The sequence below is a fragment of the Myotis myotis genome, unplaced genomic scaffold, assembly GCF_014108235.1.
Source record: "Myotis myotis isolate mMyoMyo1 unplaced genomic scaffold, mMyoMyo1.p scaffold_m19_p_13, whole genome shotgun sequence".
Classification (NCBI taxonomy): domain Eukaryota; kingdom Metazoa; phylum Chordata; class Mammalia; order Chiroptera; family Vespertilionidae; genus Myotis; species Myotis myotis.
Window position 1 is genome coordinate 34547540 of NW_023416317.1, and position 18899 is coordinate 34566438.

At 35.3% G+C, this 18899-nt stretch overlaps 1 protein-coding gene across 4 annotated transcripts in view; it reads right to left on the minus strand.

Moving 5' to 3' along the window:
- The window catches only part of HACL1 (2-hydroxyacyl-CoA lyase 1), a 48814-nt gene that overhangs the window by 28904 nt on the left and 1011 nt on the right, over nt 1-18899 (minus strand). For 3 of the 4 annotated variants that reach the window (XM_036332663.1, XM_036332664.1, XM_036332665.1), the window contains exons 3-10: nt 14771-14811; nt 14086-14166; nt 13055-13127; nt 11385-11462; nt 10145-10239; nt 8103-8215; nt 4638-4773; nt 1789-1894 (exon numbers count right to left, since the gene is read on the minus strand). In XM_036332663.1, coding sequence (XP_036188556.1) covers nt 1789-1894; nt 4638-4773; nt 8103-8215; nt 10145-10239; nt 11385-11462; nt 13055-13127; nt 14086-14166; nt 14771-14811 — 723 coding nt within the window. The remainder of the gene's footprint in view (nt 1-1788; nt 1895-4637; nt 4774-8102; nt 8216-10144; nt 10240-11384; nt 11463-13054; nt 13128-14085; nt 14167-14770; nt 14812-18899) is intronic. The other variant, XM_036332666.1, reaches the window with a different exon arrangement.

Genomic DNA, 18899 nt, shown 5'->3' on the forward strand with positions numbered 1-18899 from the left:
GGTATTGTTCCATTATACCCACAGAAATACATGTGATTTGATCAATTATAGTTTTGAATCTAATCAATAAGGTTCTACTTAATTACACTGGAATTCCTATTTAGAGCAGTTCTCAAATTTTAGCATTTATCAGAATCACCTGGTAGGTTTGTTAAACTATAAACTGCAAGAGTCCACGTCAGAGTTTCTGATCTTAACAGGTCTTGGGTGGGGCTTCCCAGGTGGTGCTGATGCTGCTGGTCCAGGAACCACATTTTTAAAAAAATATATTTTATTGATTTTTTACAGAGAGGAAGGGAGAGGGATAGAGAGTTAGAAACATTGATGAGAGGGAAACATCGATCAGCTGCTTCCTGTACACTCCCTACTGGGGATGTGCCCGCAACCAAGGTACATGCCCTTGACCGGAATGGAACCTGGGACCCTTGAGTCCGCAGGCCGATGCTCTATCCATTGAGCCAAACCGGTTAGGGCTAGGAACCACATTTTAAGAATCACTCCTAGAGCCCTGGCCAGTGCAGCTCAGTTGGTTGGGCTTGACCACCAGGGGGGGTGTGCAGGAAGCAACTGATCAATGTTCTGCTCTCATATAAATGTTTCTTTCTCTCTCTCTCTCCTTTGCTCTCTTCCTAAAAATCAATGAAAATATGTATTTTTTTAAAAATAGAAAAGAGCCCTAACCAGTTTGGCTCAGTGGATAGAGCATCAGCCTGCAGACTGAAGGGTCCCTGGTTCGATTCCAGTCAAGGGCATGTACCTTGGTTGCGGGCACGTCCCCAGTAGGGGGTGTGCAGCAGGCAGCTGATAGATGCTTTTCTCTCATCAATGCTTCTAACTCTCTATCCCTCTCCCTTCTTCTCTGTAAAAAAATCAATAAAATGTATTTTTAAAAAATAGAAAAGTATCACCAGTAGGGCATGGCATGGCTACTTTCCATTTACTCAGAAGCTCAATTTCTGGCTAGCCCTGGGCAAGTAAAAATAGCTTCTGTCAGGAGGAGTAATTTAGTCAACCCAAAGGGGATGCACTTTATTCTCTAACCAAGAGGCGCAATCAAAGAAGTGGCGGCATTTTCTAGGTACAACCCACGTTTTGCTTGTTTGTAGTTTTGTTTCTCAATAGCCCTAGGGGGAAATGGACTATAAGAAGTTGATTCCTTAAGTAAAAAGTAAATAAGGAGAAGATAGCAATGGTAGCTGGATCATCAAATACCATACCCAATCTGTGTAGGGTGAACAGCTTTGCATGCCACCATGTGGGCAGTACTTTCTACACCAGTAAGGAATCTGGCTTACAAAGGGGGTCATAATGATACAAGAGTCATCAGGAGTATATTCTAAACACTCTGTTTAATGACATAGGTTAAAGCAGCATTGTTTAGAGATTTCTAACCAAAGATATCTAAGAGTTTGGGTATCTAAAATAACAACTCAATCCCTAACAATGCTAAAAGTTTTGTTCTAATCTACCACCCTACTTAAATTTCTTTTGCCTACCTTTAAGTATACTTGAACTTTGAGGAGAGGCAAATTATGCTTTTCAAACTATTTAAAACTTGATTTTGAAAGGTTTTTTGGTTAGAAGTAAAGTGGTACATTGTTTCATAGGCTTGGAAAGGCAGCTTGCTTTGGTGCCTGTAATTATGTTAGACAATGTATAAAATTCTACTGTTATAAAAGAGAAATGGTTCTTTATAAAAGCCAAAAAGAGAGCAGAGCTGATAATGGCTGAGAGGGAGAACACTGAACTACAAATATCTCTGACTTTAAATCTGTCTTCTCTGGGTACCTGGATAAACTTCACATCTGGCTGATATCTTGGAGGCAGTCCAAAATGCAATATCCAATTTAATCTGGCACCAAATAACACGATTACATCAGCAAATTGCAAAGCCCTATTAAAAAGAAAATTTCTGATGACACAAAAAGTATATCCATATTTGATTAATATAAGATTAATTTCTAAAGTATTTGGAAAAGTCTAAATAATTGGGAACTTATATTAGTCTTCAGAATCAGCTTCTATGGTAAATTTGATCTTTCAATCTAAAATAATTTATGATGTCCTTCTATTTAAATAGTAATATAAAAGATGAAATAAGTAGAAAAATATTACCATAAGACTGTATCTATAGTCTATTTCATTTATTACTTTTTACCATTAGAAAAATTAATACAAGTCCACTGTGGCTAATCTGGAAAAAGCAGGAAAAGTATAAAGAAAAAACCAAAAGCACCCAATAATAGTATGAACTTATAAATTATTATTACTATCCTGGTACTATTTTCATCTAGTCTCTTTTTCTATGCAAGTATATTGATACACAGTTGAGCTTATTTAATACTGTCTCATGCAATTTTGCTTATATAAACATTTTCCTTTGTCATTAAATTCTTCTTAAATTCAATTAAAGGCTACATGTTTTGCTGAACACATATATTAAATTTATTAACCCTTTTCTCGATTGTTGGATATTTTCTTTGTTATTAATAGTAATGGGTTGCACATTTTATGCTTAAATTAAAAATAAAATGTGGTGTGTATGTTTTCTTTTATTTTAGAGAGAGGAAGGGAGAGGCACAGAGAAAGAGAGAGAAAAACATCGATTGGCTGCCTCCTGTACAACCCTGACTGGGGATGAAACCCATAACCTGGGTATATGCCCTGACCAGGAATCAAATCTGAGACTTTTCAGTGCACTGGATGACGCTCAACCAATTGAGCCATACCAACCAGGGCTATTAAATCTTAGTACACACTTCATACTGATTCCTAGAAGCATATATTTTTAAGATGACTGATTCACATTTCTGAATTGCTTTAAAAATTATACCAAGTAAATTTCTAATAGTTTTATTTTATAAATCTTAATATTTGTCAATATAACTTCTAATTTTTAAATTATTTTTATATCCACACTGATATTAATATAGCCACCCTTGCTTTCTTTTTGTTTACCTCATACATCTTTGCTTCTTTTTATTTTGTTTTAGATGTGGTTCTTATAATGCATGTAACTGCTATTATTAGTGATTCAATCTGAATGTCTCTGTCTTTTTCCAGGAGGATTTATTATCATGATTGTTGTGGGTGGTTTTTCTTTTTTTTTAATTTCTTTTCTGCTTCTTGGCTATTTCCCTTTTCCCTATCTTTTGTCACAGAGAATCTTTTTTTTTGCTTTTGTCTGCTTCGGTGGTATAGCCTATTTTTCACAGAAATTCAGTTATAATTTCAAGTATATATTCAAAAAAGCTATCTTCCCATACTGTACTGGTCCTGTGGACCCAATTTAACAAATTGATAAAAACTACAAGTGGAAAAATAGATTTGCTTATAGATACTCTAAAACCCTTGAAATTGTTGATTCAATACAATCTGGCATCTCACAACATAATATTCAAAATTCCAGGATACAATCCAAAATTAACACACACACACACACACAAATAGGAAAATGTGAACAATTCTCAAAAGAAAAGATAATGAGCCCAGCCGGTGTGGCTCACTGGTTGAGCGATGACTTGTGAACCAAAAGGTCAAGGTTCAATTCCTGGTAAGGGCACTTGCCCAGGTTGTGGGCTCGAACCCCAGTAGGGGGTGTGCAGAAGGCAGCCGATCAATGATTCTCTCTCATCATTAATGTTTCTATCTTTTTCTCTCCCTCTCCCTTCCTTTCTGAAATCAATAAAAATATATGTTTTAAAAAAATAAAATAAAATAAATAGATGCTAATTCTGTGATGACATTGGCATTAGTAAAAAAGACTTTCAAGTAGCTATTATAACTATGTTACATAAGGTAAACAAAAATACTCTTGAAATACATAGAAAAATAAAAGTTTTCAGCAGACAAACAGAAAATATAAAAGAGATAAAAGGATTAAAAAGAATTGAAAAGATATTCAGGGACCTATAGGACATTATCAACATGGCTAATATTTGTATTATTCCAAAAGGGGGAAAAGAGATTGGTGTACAAAAATATTTGAAAAAAATCATAACTAAAATCTTTCCAAATTTGGTGAAAGACACCAATTTACAGATTCAAGAAGATCAGAAAACACCAAACAGATAAACCAAAAGAAAACCATGTCCAGACACATCATAATCAGACTGCTGAAAACCAAAGGTAAAAAAAAATCTTGCCCTGACCGGTTTGGCTCAGTGGATAGAGCATCGGCCTGCGGACTCAAGGGTCCCAGGTTCGGTTCCGGTCAAGGGCATGTACCTTGGTTGCAGGCACATACCCAGTGGGGAGTGTGCAGGAGGCAGCTGATCAATGTTTCTCTCTCATTGATGTTTCTAACTCTCTATCCCTCTCCCTTCCTCTCTGTAAAATATCAATAAAGTATATTTAAAAACAAAATCTTGACAGCGGACATAGAAAAACAACATATTATATATAGGGAAACAATGATTCAAATGACTGCAAATGTCTCATCTGAAATCATAAGTTTCAGGAGATAGTGAACAATATCTTAAAAGTGCTGTAAAGTCTAAAAATAAACAGGTATGCTTAAAATTACATGATTATTTCAGAACTCCTAGATTCATTAAAGTCACATAATAATTTAAATTAGCCTAAAATCTGCCAAGCCTCTGTATTTACTAGTAATTAAAATCTGGAATGTTACGCACCTGGATCTGGCAGCAGCTACACAGTTTGGATGATTGTCAGGGATAACACCTTTTCCCATGGGGGTGGGTAAAAATGGCAATTTACATTGCTCCACCAATTTCCTGATTCCCTCCTCTGCATGGGCATAAGCAGCACCTGTAAGAAATGCAAATGTATTGGACAAGTCAGTTAAGCTACAGATACTCTGACCCTTAAAACAGTTCATGTGAAATTGCTTTTAAAACTTCTCAAATTTTCTCCTGCTTATACAGGCTTAAACTCAAAACAAATGATTATGGTTTTTATCTTTGGTATTTAAAAATGTTTAAGAAAGCAATAGTTCTGCCCTGGCCAGTGTGGCTCAGTTGGTTGGAACGCCATTCTGTGCAGCAAAGGGTCAAGAGTTTGATTCCCAGTCAGAGCATATACCTCTCCCTTCTTCTCTCTTTAAACTCAATAGAAACATATCCTCAGGTAAGGATTAAAAAAAAAAAAAAAAGCTATATTTCTAGTTTCTTCTCTAATAATATTCTCAATCTAGCCTGGCTGGCATGGCTCTCTTTGAATGTCAACCTATGAACCAGGAGATCACAGTTCGATTCCCAGTCAGGGCATGTGCTCGGGTTGTGGGCTTGATCCCCAGTGTGGGGCATGCAGGAGGCAGTTGATCAATGATTCTCTCTCATCATTGATGTTTCTATCTCTCTCCCTCTCCCTTCCTCTCTGAAATCAATAAAAATATATTCTAAAAAAATATTCTCAATTCTCCTAAAGGATGCTCATATTGCACCTCACATCTTTGCTGCTCTCAATTGCCTGTTCTATGCTATAGTACTACTGAATTACTACTCACAATTCCCTGAACACACTATAATTACTGGTAGGCCCAAGTAGTTACGAAAGGACTTTGCCCTCCGAGGGGAAGGCTCTCTCTAACCTCACACATTGCTACCAGCTAATGTGGACTGCAATCTCCTAGTCTAGGCATGGACATTCTAACAAGGGGCACACAGTTCTAAAGTTCTGTAGATCTCTTCACAGGCTCCACAGTGTGACTGCAACAGGGCTAACCCAAGTGGGCCACATAGCATTTGTTTTTAGCGTGTGTGCCTACAGAAGAGCCATATGCCCCATTTCAAACTCACTGTCTGAATATAGGGATGACCTCATTTCTAATGTATCAAGGCCACTATATTTTGTTTTAGCCACTTCGTTTTATACTCTTTTTCAGGGCTAGTAGAATATTACTCCATATTCAGAACTTACAATCCTCTACTGAATTCCAGTAAATAGTACAGTGTACCTTCAGATTCAATTTAATGTTCTCCTCATAAAATTACCGTAGCCCTACTGGAGTGGCTTGGTTGGTTGAACACTGTCCCATACACCGAAAGGATGCCAGTTCAATTCCCAGTCAGGGCACATGTCTGGGTTGTGGGGTCATTCCCCAGTCAGGGCATGTATGGAAGGCAACCAATAGATCATTGGTTCTCAATCTTCCTAATGCCGCGACCCTTTAATACAGTTCCTCACGTTGTGGTGACCCCCAATTTCATTGTTACAAATTGAACATAATTAAAGCATAGTGATTAGTCACAAAAACAATATGTAATTATATATGTGTTTTCCGATGGTCTTAGGCAACCCCTGTGAAAGGGTTGTTCGACCCCCAAAGGGGTCACGACCCACAGGTTGAGAACCGCTGCAATAGATGTTTCCCTCTCACATAGATGTTTCTCTTTCTCCCTTGCTCTCTCTAAGCATGTTCTCAGGCAAGGATTAAAAAAAAATTACCTTAGAAAAATCTTTTCTCAGACATATAGGAGGAAAAATAGTTCCTTTTTGTCATCCAGAAAGTTTCCTTGTATTCTCCTTCTTACCGCAGTGTCTTTGCCCACCCAGTTCTCTCTTCCCAAACTGCCCTTGTTCCCTTTGTCCACTAAGGGACCTATCAAACATTTTTTCAAGGTATAACCTCAGTGTCATCTCTTCTGGGTAGTCTGTCCAAACCAAGTAACTCCATGAGCCAACTATTGCTTCCCTTGAGAAGCCACCTCACCTCTACACACACCATTTAAGAGTATACTGCATATTGGTTACCAGGTCTATTTCCCTATAGGTAGGGGGACCATTATTTCTCTGTTTACCTCAAAAATGTTTTCTATACTCCCGGCCTTATCATCACTCATGAATATTGGTTAGAGGAAGAATGAAAACTAACACCCACTTAATTTTTTCTATTTGTTGTGTTATTTAATTATAACAATACAGCTGAGATAGTTAATATCTTTTTTTACAAGGTACTTGAGACTCAAAGCACTTATTTGCCAAGATCAGAGAGCTATTACCTCATATAGCTGCATTCAACTCAGCTCTGACTTCAATTTTTTTATGTTGTCCACCATTTCCATTAAAGTAATTTTTAGTTTCTATGTAGTTAGTTCCTTAGTAGTTGACAATTAACTAATATGGTCATATGTAATTTATAGCCTGCTCAGTTCTAGAACATAGAATGGATACTGTAATAGACTGCTGAAAGGAGTATAAATTGGTACAATACCTTAGGAGAAAGCAATTTGACAATATGCACCAAAAGTCTTAAAATATGAATATCTTTTAACTTAATTAATTTTCTTTCTGGGAATCTGTCTTATACTCTAAATATGGAAAAAGTTTTATGCACAAACATGCTTGTCACAGCTATTCTAAACAACAAACAGAAACTGGCAAAGATTTAAATATTTGCCAGTAAAGTGTTAGTATATACATAAGTAGACATTAAAAATTAAATTTAGGGGAGGAAAATTAAGACCATGAAAAAAATGTTATAGTGTTAAATGACTTAAGTAGAATATGATCACAATATATAAAATATACAATCCAAAAAGCAATAGAAAAGCACTACTTATTAAAAATGTATGTTTTTGAATGAAGGGATTTCTAATATTTTAGAGTTTCCAAAATTTTCTATTAAAATTTTTTTTATGCCCTGGTGGTTTGGCTCAGTAGGTAGAGTGTTGGCGCTCAGACTGAAGGGTCCCAGGTTCGATTCCAGTCAAGGGCATGTACCTTGGTTGCAGGCCTGATGCCCAGCCCCAATCAGCATACGGGAGGCAACCAATCAATGTGTCTCTCAAACATCCATGTTTCTCTCTCTGCCTCTCTCCCTCACTTCCACTCTCTCTAAAAAAATCAATGGAAAAATATCCTCTAGTGAGGACTAACAACAACAAAAATTTTACAATGAAAAAAACGCATTTTTACTCATAAGACCAAATAGGTGATATTCCCTTCAAAGGACAAGAATAGGCATTCTACAACAATTCTATGATTTCAGAACTAATAAGTAATGCTATATTGGATGAAGAGAACTCTTATTCCAATTTCAAACATTAAAGTAGATGTTAATAATGAAGACAACTTCTTAATACAGAATCAGCATTCTTTCGAAAACCAGCAAGATTTAGAGTTCTACTCAATGCTACCTTTCCCGATGATAAGAAGGGGCTGTTTGGCATTCCTAATAACAGATGCTGCCATTTGTACAGCAGATGTTTCAGCCATACTAATAGGAGGTGGCATGCAGCACTCCACGTACCTGGAAATAAAGAGTTCTGTTAATTAAAAGAGACAAACTTATAAATGTATTGTGAAAATATAAAATATATAAAAAGAAAAAACAGTACAATAAATTCCATATTCCCAGCATGTAGACTCAGTAACTACTATCATTTTACCACAGTTGCTTCACACGTACACACCCAAACATGCATATAAAGATTTCTTTTCCTGAACCATTTTAAAGTAAATTATAGGCATCAATACTAAAAACTTCCCCATACAGCTATAAAAGATACTTTCTCCTATGTAGACATAATATCCTTACCACATCTAGTAAATTAACAGTTATTCACTAGTATCATCTAATAGTCAAACAAGCTGACAGGAAATTTGAGTTAATGGCTTTACATTGTAGTAGTAGTTGTAGTAATAGTAAAAACATCCTAAAAGCTAATATTATTAAATATACCTACTGTGTGCCATTTATTCTCACTTAAATTTCAAAACAATGAGGTTAGGTATTACTATTATCTGCACCATTGGGGGGAAAAAATTCAGAAAGTAAGGTAATTTGCCCAGGGGTCAGAGACTGGATTGAACTAGGTCTCTCTGTCTCCAAAGTCCATGCTTTTAACTACGTTACTATATTTCCACTCACTGTGTAAGTCAAGATTTCAGTAGCATAATATATATTAGTAAAATAAATATTAAAACAGTATAGTTAAATAATTCTGGACATCAAGTCCTCAGTGTTTTATTTCACTTATTCTGATTAATAAACACCATAATGTTCAACACTTGGGCATTATAATACAAAAATTTTAAAAAAGGACATTCAAATCTTTACAGATTTTTTAAAGAAAGCTTACAGAGTTAAGTTACCTGAGACTCATCTCTCCTTCCCCTGCCCAATATTATTTTGAATATCACGCTCAGGTATTATGCAGAATAGATGTCCTTTTGCTCTGAATCTCCCAATTAGAAACCTCTGAGTGTACAGAAATGCCCACTTTCTCTCTTGGTCACTAGGAGGCCACTTGGTCCATGGTAGCAGGAATGTACTAAGTGGTACCCAGGGCAAGTCATTAACCCAAGTACACATACCCAAGTGTACCAGGGGTGACTTAGATGCCAATGAAAAATATTTTACACTTCCTGTTCACTCAGTGTTTATTTAAGTAATAAACATTTGATGTTGAAATATTTTTAAATAACTGAAACAGACTAAAATTTTTAATGTTGAGTTCTAATAATTTTCAACTGTCTCCTCATCTCTTGGTTTATACTATAACGACTCTAAGTGACTATACTACATTAATGAGAATGTATTATCTATGGGTACTGTAAGAATAATTTCAAATAAGTTCCAAGTACTTTATTTAGTAATTAACCCCCAAAATAATTGTATTATCTATGGGTACTGTAAGAATAATTTCAAATAAGTTCCAAGTACTTTATTTAGTAATTAAACCCCAAAATAATTGTATTATCTATGGGTACTGTAAGAATAATTTCAAATAAGCTCCAAGTATTTTATTTAGTAATTAACCTCCAAAATAATTACTAAATAATACCATTTTAATTAAGAGAAGCCCTTTGACTAGGATTCAGCTTAATTACTAAATCATTAAAAGCTAAGATAAATGAAGATTAACTTATGCCAGCTGGCATGGCTCAGTGGTTGAATGTTGGCCTATGAACCAGGAGGTCATGGTTCAATTCCGTCAGGGCACATGCTGGGTTGCAGGCTCGATCCCCAGCATGGGGTATGCAGGAGGTAGCTGATGATTCTCTCTCATCATTGATATTTCTATCTTTCTCTGCCTCTCCCTTCCTTTCTGAAATCAATAAAAATATTTTTTAAAAAGAAGATTAACTTATAAACTGCGAAGTAAATTTCTTTCAAGGTAAGCATTATAAGCATATAATACAATTAAGAAAAAAACCTAGCATAACTATTACTCACTTTATAGAATTCACATTGACCTGGAGGTTCACAAAATCTGCAGGTATGTCAATATAGCAAGCACCTGGACGACCATAAATACTGCTTCTTACAGCCTAAATTTATTACAAATAGAAGAAAATGTTTTAAAAATCTCAATCCTTATTATTATATTTTACTCAAAGATAACTTAAAATTGTGAAATAAACAGTTTTAATTTTTCTGGATATCCTTAGTTGGAGAAATAAACCATTTTAATTAAATTTGAAGTAGCCTCTATTAATTTTATATACAGTTGACCCTTAAATAATATGGGGGTTGAGACCCCGGTCCCCCATGCAATAAAAAAGTATAATTTTTGACTCTCCCAAAACTTAATTACTAAATAGCTTACTGTTGACCTTATCAATAACATAAACAGTCAATTGACACATATTTTTGTATTCAAAAAGTAACCAAAAAAATATATTAGGAAAATCATAAAGAAGGAAAAATACATTTATAGTACTGTACAGTATTTATTGAAAAAAATCTGCATACAAGTGGACTGGCACAATTCAAACCCATGTTGTTCAAGGATCAATTGTATTTTGAAAGAGATTTTTGTTTAAAAGGAGAAAGATAAGGAAGTGAATATTCACTTAGACCGTTAAAATTGGCATTCTATTTCACTTTAGTCTTAGAAATTATCTACTAGGCTCTGTCGGCCAAATATCCATAACATGCACTTTCACCTGCTTCCTAATCATATGACTTGGCAGTTTGCAGAGACTGTGATGTTGTAACATGTGTCAAATGATTTCTATAACACATGGTATTGAAAAAGCTCAAATGTAACTTCACATATAAATTAAGTTGGTAAACTAAAATTATAATATGCTGTTTAACCAACTAAGAGATGGTTTTATATGCATGAGTACTAATTTTCAAAAACAATCTTGCAATAGCATAAGAGAAAGGGCACTCAGGATTCTATTATATCTTTTTTTTTTTTTTTTTTTTTTTTTTTACTTTTCCATAATTAAAAAAACTAAAGTATAGGAAAAAGTTTGTTTTTCAAAAGTGACTTATTTTATCTGTTTCTATAATTAAATATAGTGGCAGTAAATATTAAAATGTATACAGCTCTTTAACAATATCATTTTTAACTATGTGAATATGTTCCAAATTATTACTCATTCAATGGAGAATAAAAATAACACAGATATGAGCGCCTGAGAAAAACCAGTTGACTTGGAGGGCTTGTAATTAAATACTGTACCTTTTCGATAATAGATGGAATAGCTTCTACGCTGCTCGGCCGGACAGAGAACTTGCTATATAATCTACAAGCTTCAACCTATATGCAAAAAGAAAAACACTTAAAATTCAGTTCACAGATCACATTACTCTTCTGAAGGAAAACAAAATGTTGTCATTACTTTCATGTTCCGAGGCAAGATGGAGACTATGCATTACCTGGACTATTTCTTAATAGCCTATGCAAAGCACAATCAAATTTCTGCCTCATTATGATTCAGGAAGCAAATCAAACAAGACACCATTTTCATTTGCAAAAATAAAAACTTATATAATACACAGCATCTACCATAGCAAAGGAAAGCACCAGGCACTCATTGCTGGTCAGAGTATAAATGGCAAGGGAAGTTGACAATGTCTTATAAAAATTAAAATGAGTATATCCTTGGACCCAGAAATTCCACAACAAGGAATATTCAATTTAGTTGGTATGCTGTTTGGGTCATATAAATTCAGCAGTGTTAATTTTTCACTGTTTAATGTACTCTGAAGTATTATACAGAAACTGTTTCTCTTGACACTTGGTATGAAATCTACAGAATGATTGGTAATCTTAGTCCCACAAGTGTGATAGAATTAAGATTACTCTCCAACTTTCAGTCTGTTCATAATCATGTTGGTTCGTTTTAAGTATTTCCACAAGAAATAGATATTTGGATCTTTTTTTCCAAACTCTTAATTTCATCTAATAAACTTCTATTATTTTCCTTTTTGGGGAAAATATTTGTAATGGATATTATCTTCTGCTTTTATTTTTTTCATCTACAAAGTTTTTGTAGTAACTTTAAATTTCCTTTTACATAAATATCTGCTCTACTTATTTTTCAAATACATATATCAGCATCTTCTAAAAAACTGTTGCCCTTATCTACCATTGCAATTCCCTTTCAAGAGTATAAAAATATAACATTTTCATTAACTTATATCAAGATCTAGTTTAAATCATATTCAAAATTATATGTTCATATTTTGAAGTTCTCACGATTCCTAATTTACCAACACATTTTGTCTAATGGTTTTAACTTTGTGCTATAAATGCTCAAATATATTCATATCTTAAGTGCTAATTATCATTCACTCTCACCTATTTGCTTTCTACAACAATTCTTAAAACTGTAGCATTCATTGACAAATTCTTTCAAGTTTTTAAAAATTTTCAAATACTTCCCTTTAGCCCTCCAAAATAAAAATAAACTTATCCAGAGTCTACTGGTAGTTATTTGAGTAGGATTTTTCCTCTCAACATTTTACTTCCCCAAAGTCTGAGAGGCATAATGCAAAAACAATTTTTATTCCTATATTTTCTTAACTCTTTGGAGAACCTATGTTTAGTTTAAAAGCCTGTTGAAAAGGTGTATTTCTTAGAAGACTGCTCCTAAGCAGAGCCTAAGCTTTCGTAATATCCACATTGAAATTGTCTTATAGTTCAGGAATTTTACCTTTAAATTACCTCAGGTAACTCTCTTTCATTTGAATTGTTTATTTTGTAAACAGGACTTTATTTCTTCTCCATAAATCTTTTTGCATTTTTTAATTTAAAATTATAGTTGACATACAATATTCTTCTCCACAAATCTTAAAAGTGTATAATTGTGTAACTAAACTCGAGAGGAAAATCTTAGAGGTGGGTACCTGAGGAAACTCCTGGAAGGCTCCCATTGTTTCCTGACATCTTTCAGAGGAACCACCAATCACAATCAAGGGCCTGAAATTCAAATTGTAAAATACTCAGCAGAGTGGCCAATGAATACTAAACACTCAATGAATATTAAAAAATAGAGATATAGAATGAGGATTAAATTTTCCCTTAAAAACTGTAGATTAAAAGACTTAGGAAATAACCTGCTATGAGAGAACCCTTCCTCAGTTTCAGAAAAATCTGAAATTTATAGTAAATGGTTTTCTTCCATGCCCCTCTCTCCTCCACCCCTTTTGGAGGCTGATGCTAAAGCTCTAGGCGTGGCGATGTAAAATGAATTTTTATGCCCTTCCTATTATTCTCAGGATTAAGAGGAGGATAAATTTTTTTATAATGAGTTTTAAATAAATACTTTATGAATTGATGAAAAGATAACCCCCTTTAACATGATCTTACTGGTAAAGTACCAGAGATGGGACTAAGGACAAGGTCAAAGAAATATAAAAATTTTAATTTCAACTGTCTTGCCAATTATGTAAGAAAAGATGAAGAATTAAATATATTCTTGCATACTGATCTGGGATCTTTAAAAAATAATTACTCACTTAAAGAGAACTACACACACATTCAAATACATTTACAGATATACAGGAGTGGGCAAAAGTAGGTGTTTTGGTTTTGGGTGATTTTTTTTTTTTTTGCCATTGTGACATTCTTTTCAGTTAATAAAGCTATTGTAGTAATCATAACCTGCATGTCTTTTTTCATACAAACAACTGTAAACTTACTTTTGCCCACACCTGTGCACGCGCACGTGTGTATTCAGTGTTTATTTCTAGATAAACAAATTACTGAGAGTTTTAAAACTATCTTCCTAACACTCCTCTTAATTTAATTTTTACTAAGCCATTCTCTTAAGCACTTGATTCCAAGTCTTCCCACCCCAGATCAGCAGTTGCTCCATATGTAAAATCATGCACTGACATTCTTAAGAAAATGTTTTCAATAATAACAATCTAATTACCAACAGTTCATGTTTGCATTTGCCATACCACCCAAGGCGTGCACGAGACCTGGGCCAGAAACAACAAGGCATACTCCCGGCCTAAAAGCAAAACAATTTGTTTTATTAAAAATAGGTCAAATGCAATACTTGATTCATACCACTTACAGTGAAACATGGTAACGTTCTTGGACTTCAAAGGAAGGGTATATAGGTCTTTTCTACAATTGGTAAAACAATTATTAAAATATTTTTTGAATTAGAAAAAAAAAACCAAGAGAAAGATACTAGTCTTCGTGCAAGAAATAAGGTACCTATCATCTTCACATTGTGTTTCACTAACCTCTTCACATTTTGCTCTTATTATATCTGGCTAAGTCACGTTGACTACATACAGAAGTAAAATTTTGACTGCTGATGACATTTGTGAATGGAAAAATGAAGTGTCTTTAAAATTTTTCTTAACAAGTAAATGTAATGTCAATTGATCTTTGTAAGTAATTCTGAAATACAGTGTTCTGTCCAACTCTTTAAAATTGAATTTGAATGCTTTATCCTAGATGACTTTCTAAGCTTACAACACCAAGGAAAAGTTATCTTCATATAATTCATTTTGTCATTTTACATTTATAAAGCATTTTTTAAGGAACCTCTGATTAAGACAGCCTTGAAAAGAAACAGAAATAAAACAAAGACTTTAGTTTACCTGCCTGTCAGATATCCAACCGCAGAGGCAGCATAACAAGCCTACAAAGAAAAAACACTGGGACTTGAGCATATTGGGATCCTTATAGTAAGTACATGTGTAATAATTTATTTTTTGTTGTTGTTAATCCTCACCCAAGGATATGTATCCATTGAATTTTTTAGAGAGAGTGGAAGGGAGGGGGAGAGACAGAGAGAGAAACATCGATGTGAGAGAAACTCATTGATTGGTTGCCTCCTACACAGGCCCCAACCAGGGCCAGAGATCGAGCCTGCCACCAAGGTATGTGCCCTTGACCAGAATCAAACCCAGGATCCTTCAGTCCACAGGCCAACACTCTATCCACTGAGTCAAACCGGCTATGGCTAATAATTTATTATTAAGAGACTAGAACTTAATTGTAAAGGAGGAATTGGAAAACCTTCCATTTTAACAAATAATGTTCTACCTGTAAATTTCAAATAATGGTTTAGATACTGAATCTAGTTTTTGTTTTTCAAGGAATTTGCCCATATGATCTAGTTTATTCATAATATCCTCTTACATAAAATAAACTGATGAACAAAGATCCTGCCCTAACCAGTTTGGCTCAGTGGATAGAGCATCGGCCTGTGGACTCAAGGATCCCAGGCTCGATTCCAGTCAATGGCATGTACCTTGGTTGCAGGCACATCCCCAGTAGGGGGTGTGCAGGAGGCAGCTGATCGATGTGTCTCTCTCATCGATGTTTCTAACTCTCTATCCCTCTCTTCCTCTCTGTAAAAAATCAATAAAATATATATTTTTTAAAAAAGATCCTAAGACATTGAAGTATGCAACAGAGTGATGTATTTCAGAAGGAAGGGGTAGGGGGCGGGCAGAGATTAACCAATAAACTTATATGCATATAAGAATAGCCCATGGACAGACAATAATTTGGGCAAGGCCTGGGAAGGGGACCAGAGTGGAGTTGAAAGGGTCAATGGGGAGGAAAAAGGGGACATCTGTAATACTTTCAACAATAAAGATAATTTTTTTAAGTGAGAATAAAAATTAAAAAAAGGAAGTCCTGGCACATGCTACATGAATGAACCTTGAAGACATTATACTAAGTGAAATAATCCAGCCACAAAAGGACAAATACTGTATAATTCCATTTAAATGAGGTATCTAAAGTAGTCAAATTCATAGAAACAGAAAGTAGAATGGTGGTTGCCAGGGGCTATGGGAGCAGGGTAAATGAGAGTTATTTAATGGGTACAGAGTTCCAGTTTCTCTAGAAAAAGTTCTGGAGAGCTGTTGCAAAACAATGTTAATGTACACTTCAAAAATCGTTAAGAGCCGTGCATTTAATAATGGTTAAGATGGTAAATTTTATATGATTTTTTAACCACAATTAAAAAATACATACATGTATAAGTATACAAAGTGATTCAGAGGACCAGGGCTCTAAATGAAAAGAAATTTTAGGAATACCTTAATCAATTTCTGCTTTTATTTTCCTTTTTATGTATATACAAGTGCGATAAAAAAAAATCCATGCTTAAATATGTCTAAATAGATTTTAGTAAGTATAAAATAAAACTCCTAGGTAATAAAAAATATATCCTCTTACAATTGCTTAAATATCTTCAGAATCAATAGAAATGTGCCCTTTTTTATTCCTAATATCAGTAATTTGTGTTTCTTTCTCTTTTATTCTTCATCAGTCTTCCTAGGGATTTATCAAATTTATTAATCTTTTCAAAGAACCAATTTTTGACTTCACTGATTATTTTTGTTGTTCATTTGTTTTCTATTTCATTTATTTTTGCTCTTTTATTTATTATTTTACTCCTTTAATTTGGGATTTAATTTGGTTTTCTTTTTCTAGCTTCTTAAAATGTAAACTTACAGCATTGGTTTTTGATTTACTTTACTAATAGATTCATTTGAAACTATTTCCTCTAAGAACTGCTTTAGCTACCACAAGTTTGGTATCACATTTTTAATATATATTTTTATTGATTTTATAGAGAGAGGAAGGGAAAGAAAGAAACATCTATGAGAGAGCATCATGGATTGGCTGCCTGCAGGGGATGTAGCCTGCAACCCAGGCATCTGCCTTGACCAGAAATTGAACTGGTGACTTCTTGGTGCACTGGCTGGGCTGGCAATGGCATTTTTTCATTATCATTCAATTCAAAATTTCCATTGTGATTTCTTCTTCAACACATTGGTCCACAGTGATGTCTCCTTTTTCATTCGTGATCCTAGTAATTTTTATTTTTGTTCTCACATTCTCTAGTTAAGTCTTCCTTTGCTGCAAAAAGTCAGGTTGACTGAGGGGCACATGCATTGGGAATGTCCTACAGACATCTCAAACTCATTATGTCCAAATTGGGACTCATTACCTTTTCTCTTCAAATTGGCTCTTCCCTCTGTATTCTGCATCTGAGTCAGTGGCACGATGATCCACCTAGTCAGTCAAGCAAGCCCAAACCTAGGAATCACCCCCAGAAGAGCCAGTCCTCCCCTTCCTAGCTGGTTAATGTCCATTCATCCTTCACGACAGCTTGGCCTCCTCTCTTCCAGGAAACCTCGGAAATCTTAGGATGAGCAGGGTATCGTTTCATGGACTTCCACAGCACCCTGGGTATATCTCAATCACAGTACTTACCACATTATTATAAAACGGCTTATTTGTGTCTATCTCCACAGCTAGGTTATAAGCCCTTCAAGGACAGGAACTGTCCATCTCCATATCCAGTGTCCAAGAAAGTACCTGGGACCTAAGGAGGCCTGCAACTAAGCTTATGGGGACTAATAAAGCTTGAATCTGCCTTTCTTTTTTTTTCTTTTTATTGACTTCAAAGCACAGAGAGAAGGAGAGTGGGAGAGGGAGAGGGAGAAACATCAATGATGTGAGAGAATCATTGATTGGCTGCCTCCTGCACGTCCCCCACCGGGGATCAAGCCCATAACTTGGGCATGTGCTCTCACTGGAATCGAACTGTGATCTCCTGGTTCATAGGCTGACGCTCAACCACTGACCCACACCAGCTGGGCTCAAGCTGCCTTTCTGATACATACTCTACACTGCCACAAAATTACCTTTCTAAAGTACAAATCTAACTATGTTATCCACCTATTTGTAAAAATCTTTACAGTCTCACCTATGAGTGCCTACTGAAAAAATCCCACACTCCTTTTCCAACTAGAGACTCTCTACAGCCTCCCCCGAGTCTCCATATCCAGGCTTACAGGCCATCACGCCTTTAAGCTATCTTGATGGACCAGTATGAACAAACATTGCTTCCACAGGTAATCTTCTCTGTCCTACTCAGAGAGCTGGTCTCTATGTGTTCTGTCCATTATACATATATCTATTCTAAGTTACTATACTAGATAAATGTTTCAGTGTGTCTTGCTGTCTTGCTCTCACCTTCCCAGACTGTGATCAACTTGAAGATCAAGACTAAACTTCAGTGCTTCATTATATCTCCCAAGGGTAAGTAACACAGCACTTGGTATACAGTACACACTCAATAAATATGTGCTGTGTAAAGAAACTAGACATCCCTCCACTAGGAAAAACAGTAAAATATAAGTCCTATTAATAGGTCATTAGCTCCATCTTCTCGCACAGATGAAAAAATAGAATGTTATTCCAACTAAGGAAAGTAGAAGGTAGAAGCAACACAAACTCAAGACCTATTCGTTTTACGATTTAAAATCACACCACAATTCTCAAGTCTTATAGATAAGGAATGTCATTCAATGAATAAAAATGTACTAAGCAGCCACACCATGCCAAAGCCCTAACCAAGCCAGGTACTATGGGGACAAAGAAATGAACCACGATTCCTGCTTTGCAGGAACTCAAATCCGAGGGCAGAGGAAGGGCCCCACTTAAGGAGATCAAGGTTGCTGTCTGGGAAAGAGGTGGCAAGCGCCTGAGTTAGAGGGCAGCAGTGGGAGTGGAAAGCAGGACTAGTTAGCTTTAGGTGACTGATGTTGCAGAAGTAGATTCTTTTTTAAATTTCTTTATTGATTAAGGTATTACATATGTGTCCTTACCCCCGCCCCCCATTATGTGTCCATGCCCTCACCCATCTCAGAAGTAGATTCTTGATCTGGAAACCAGCATTTCTGAGAGAAGGGGTGAAGC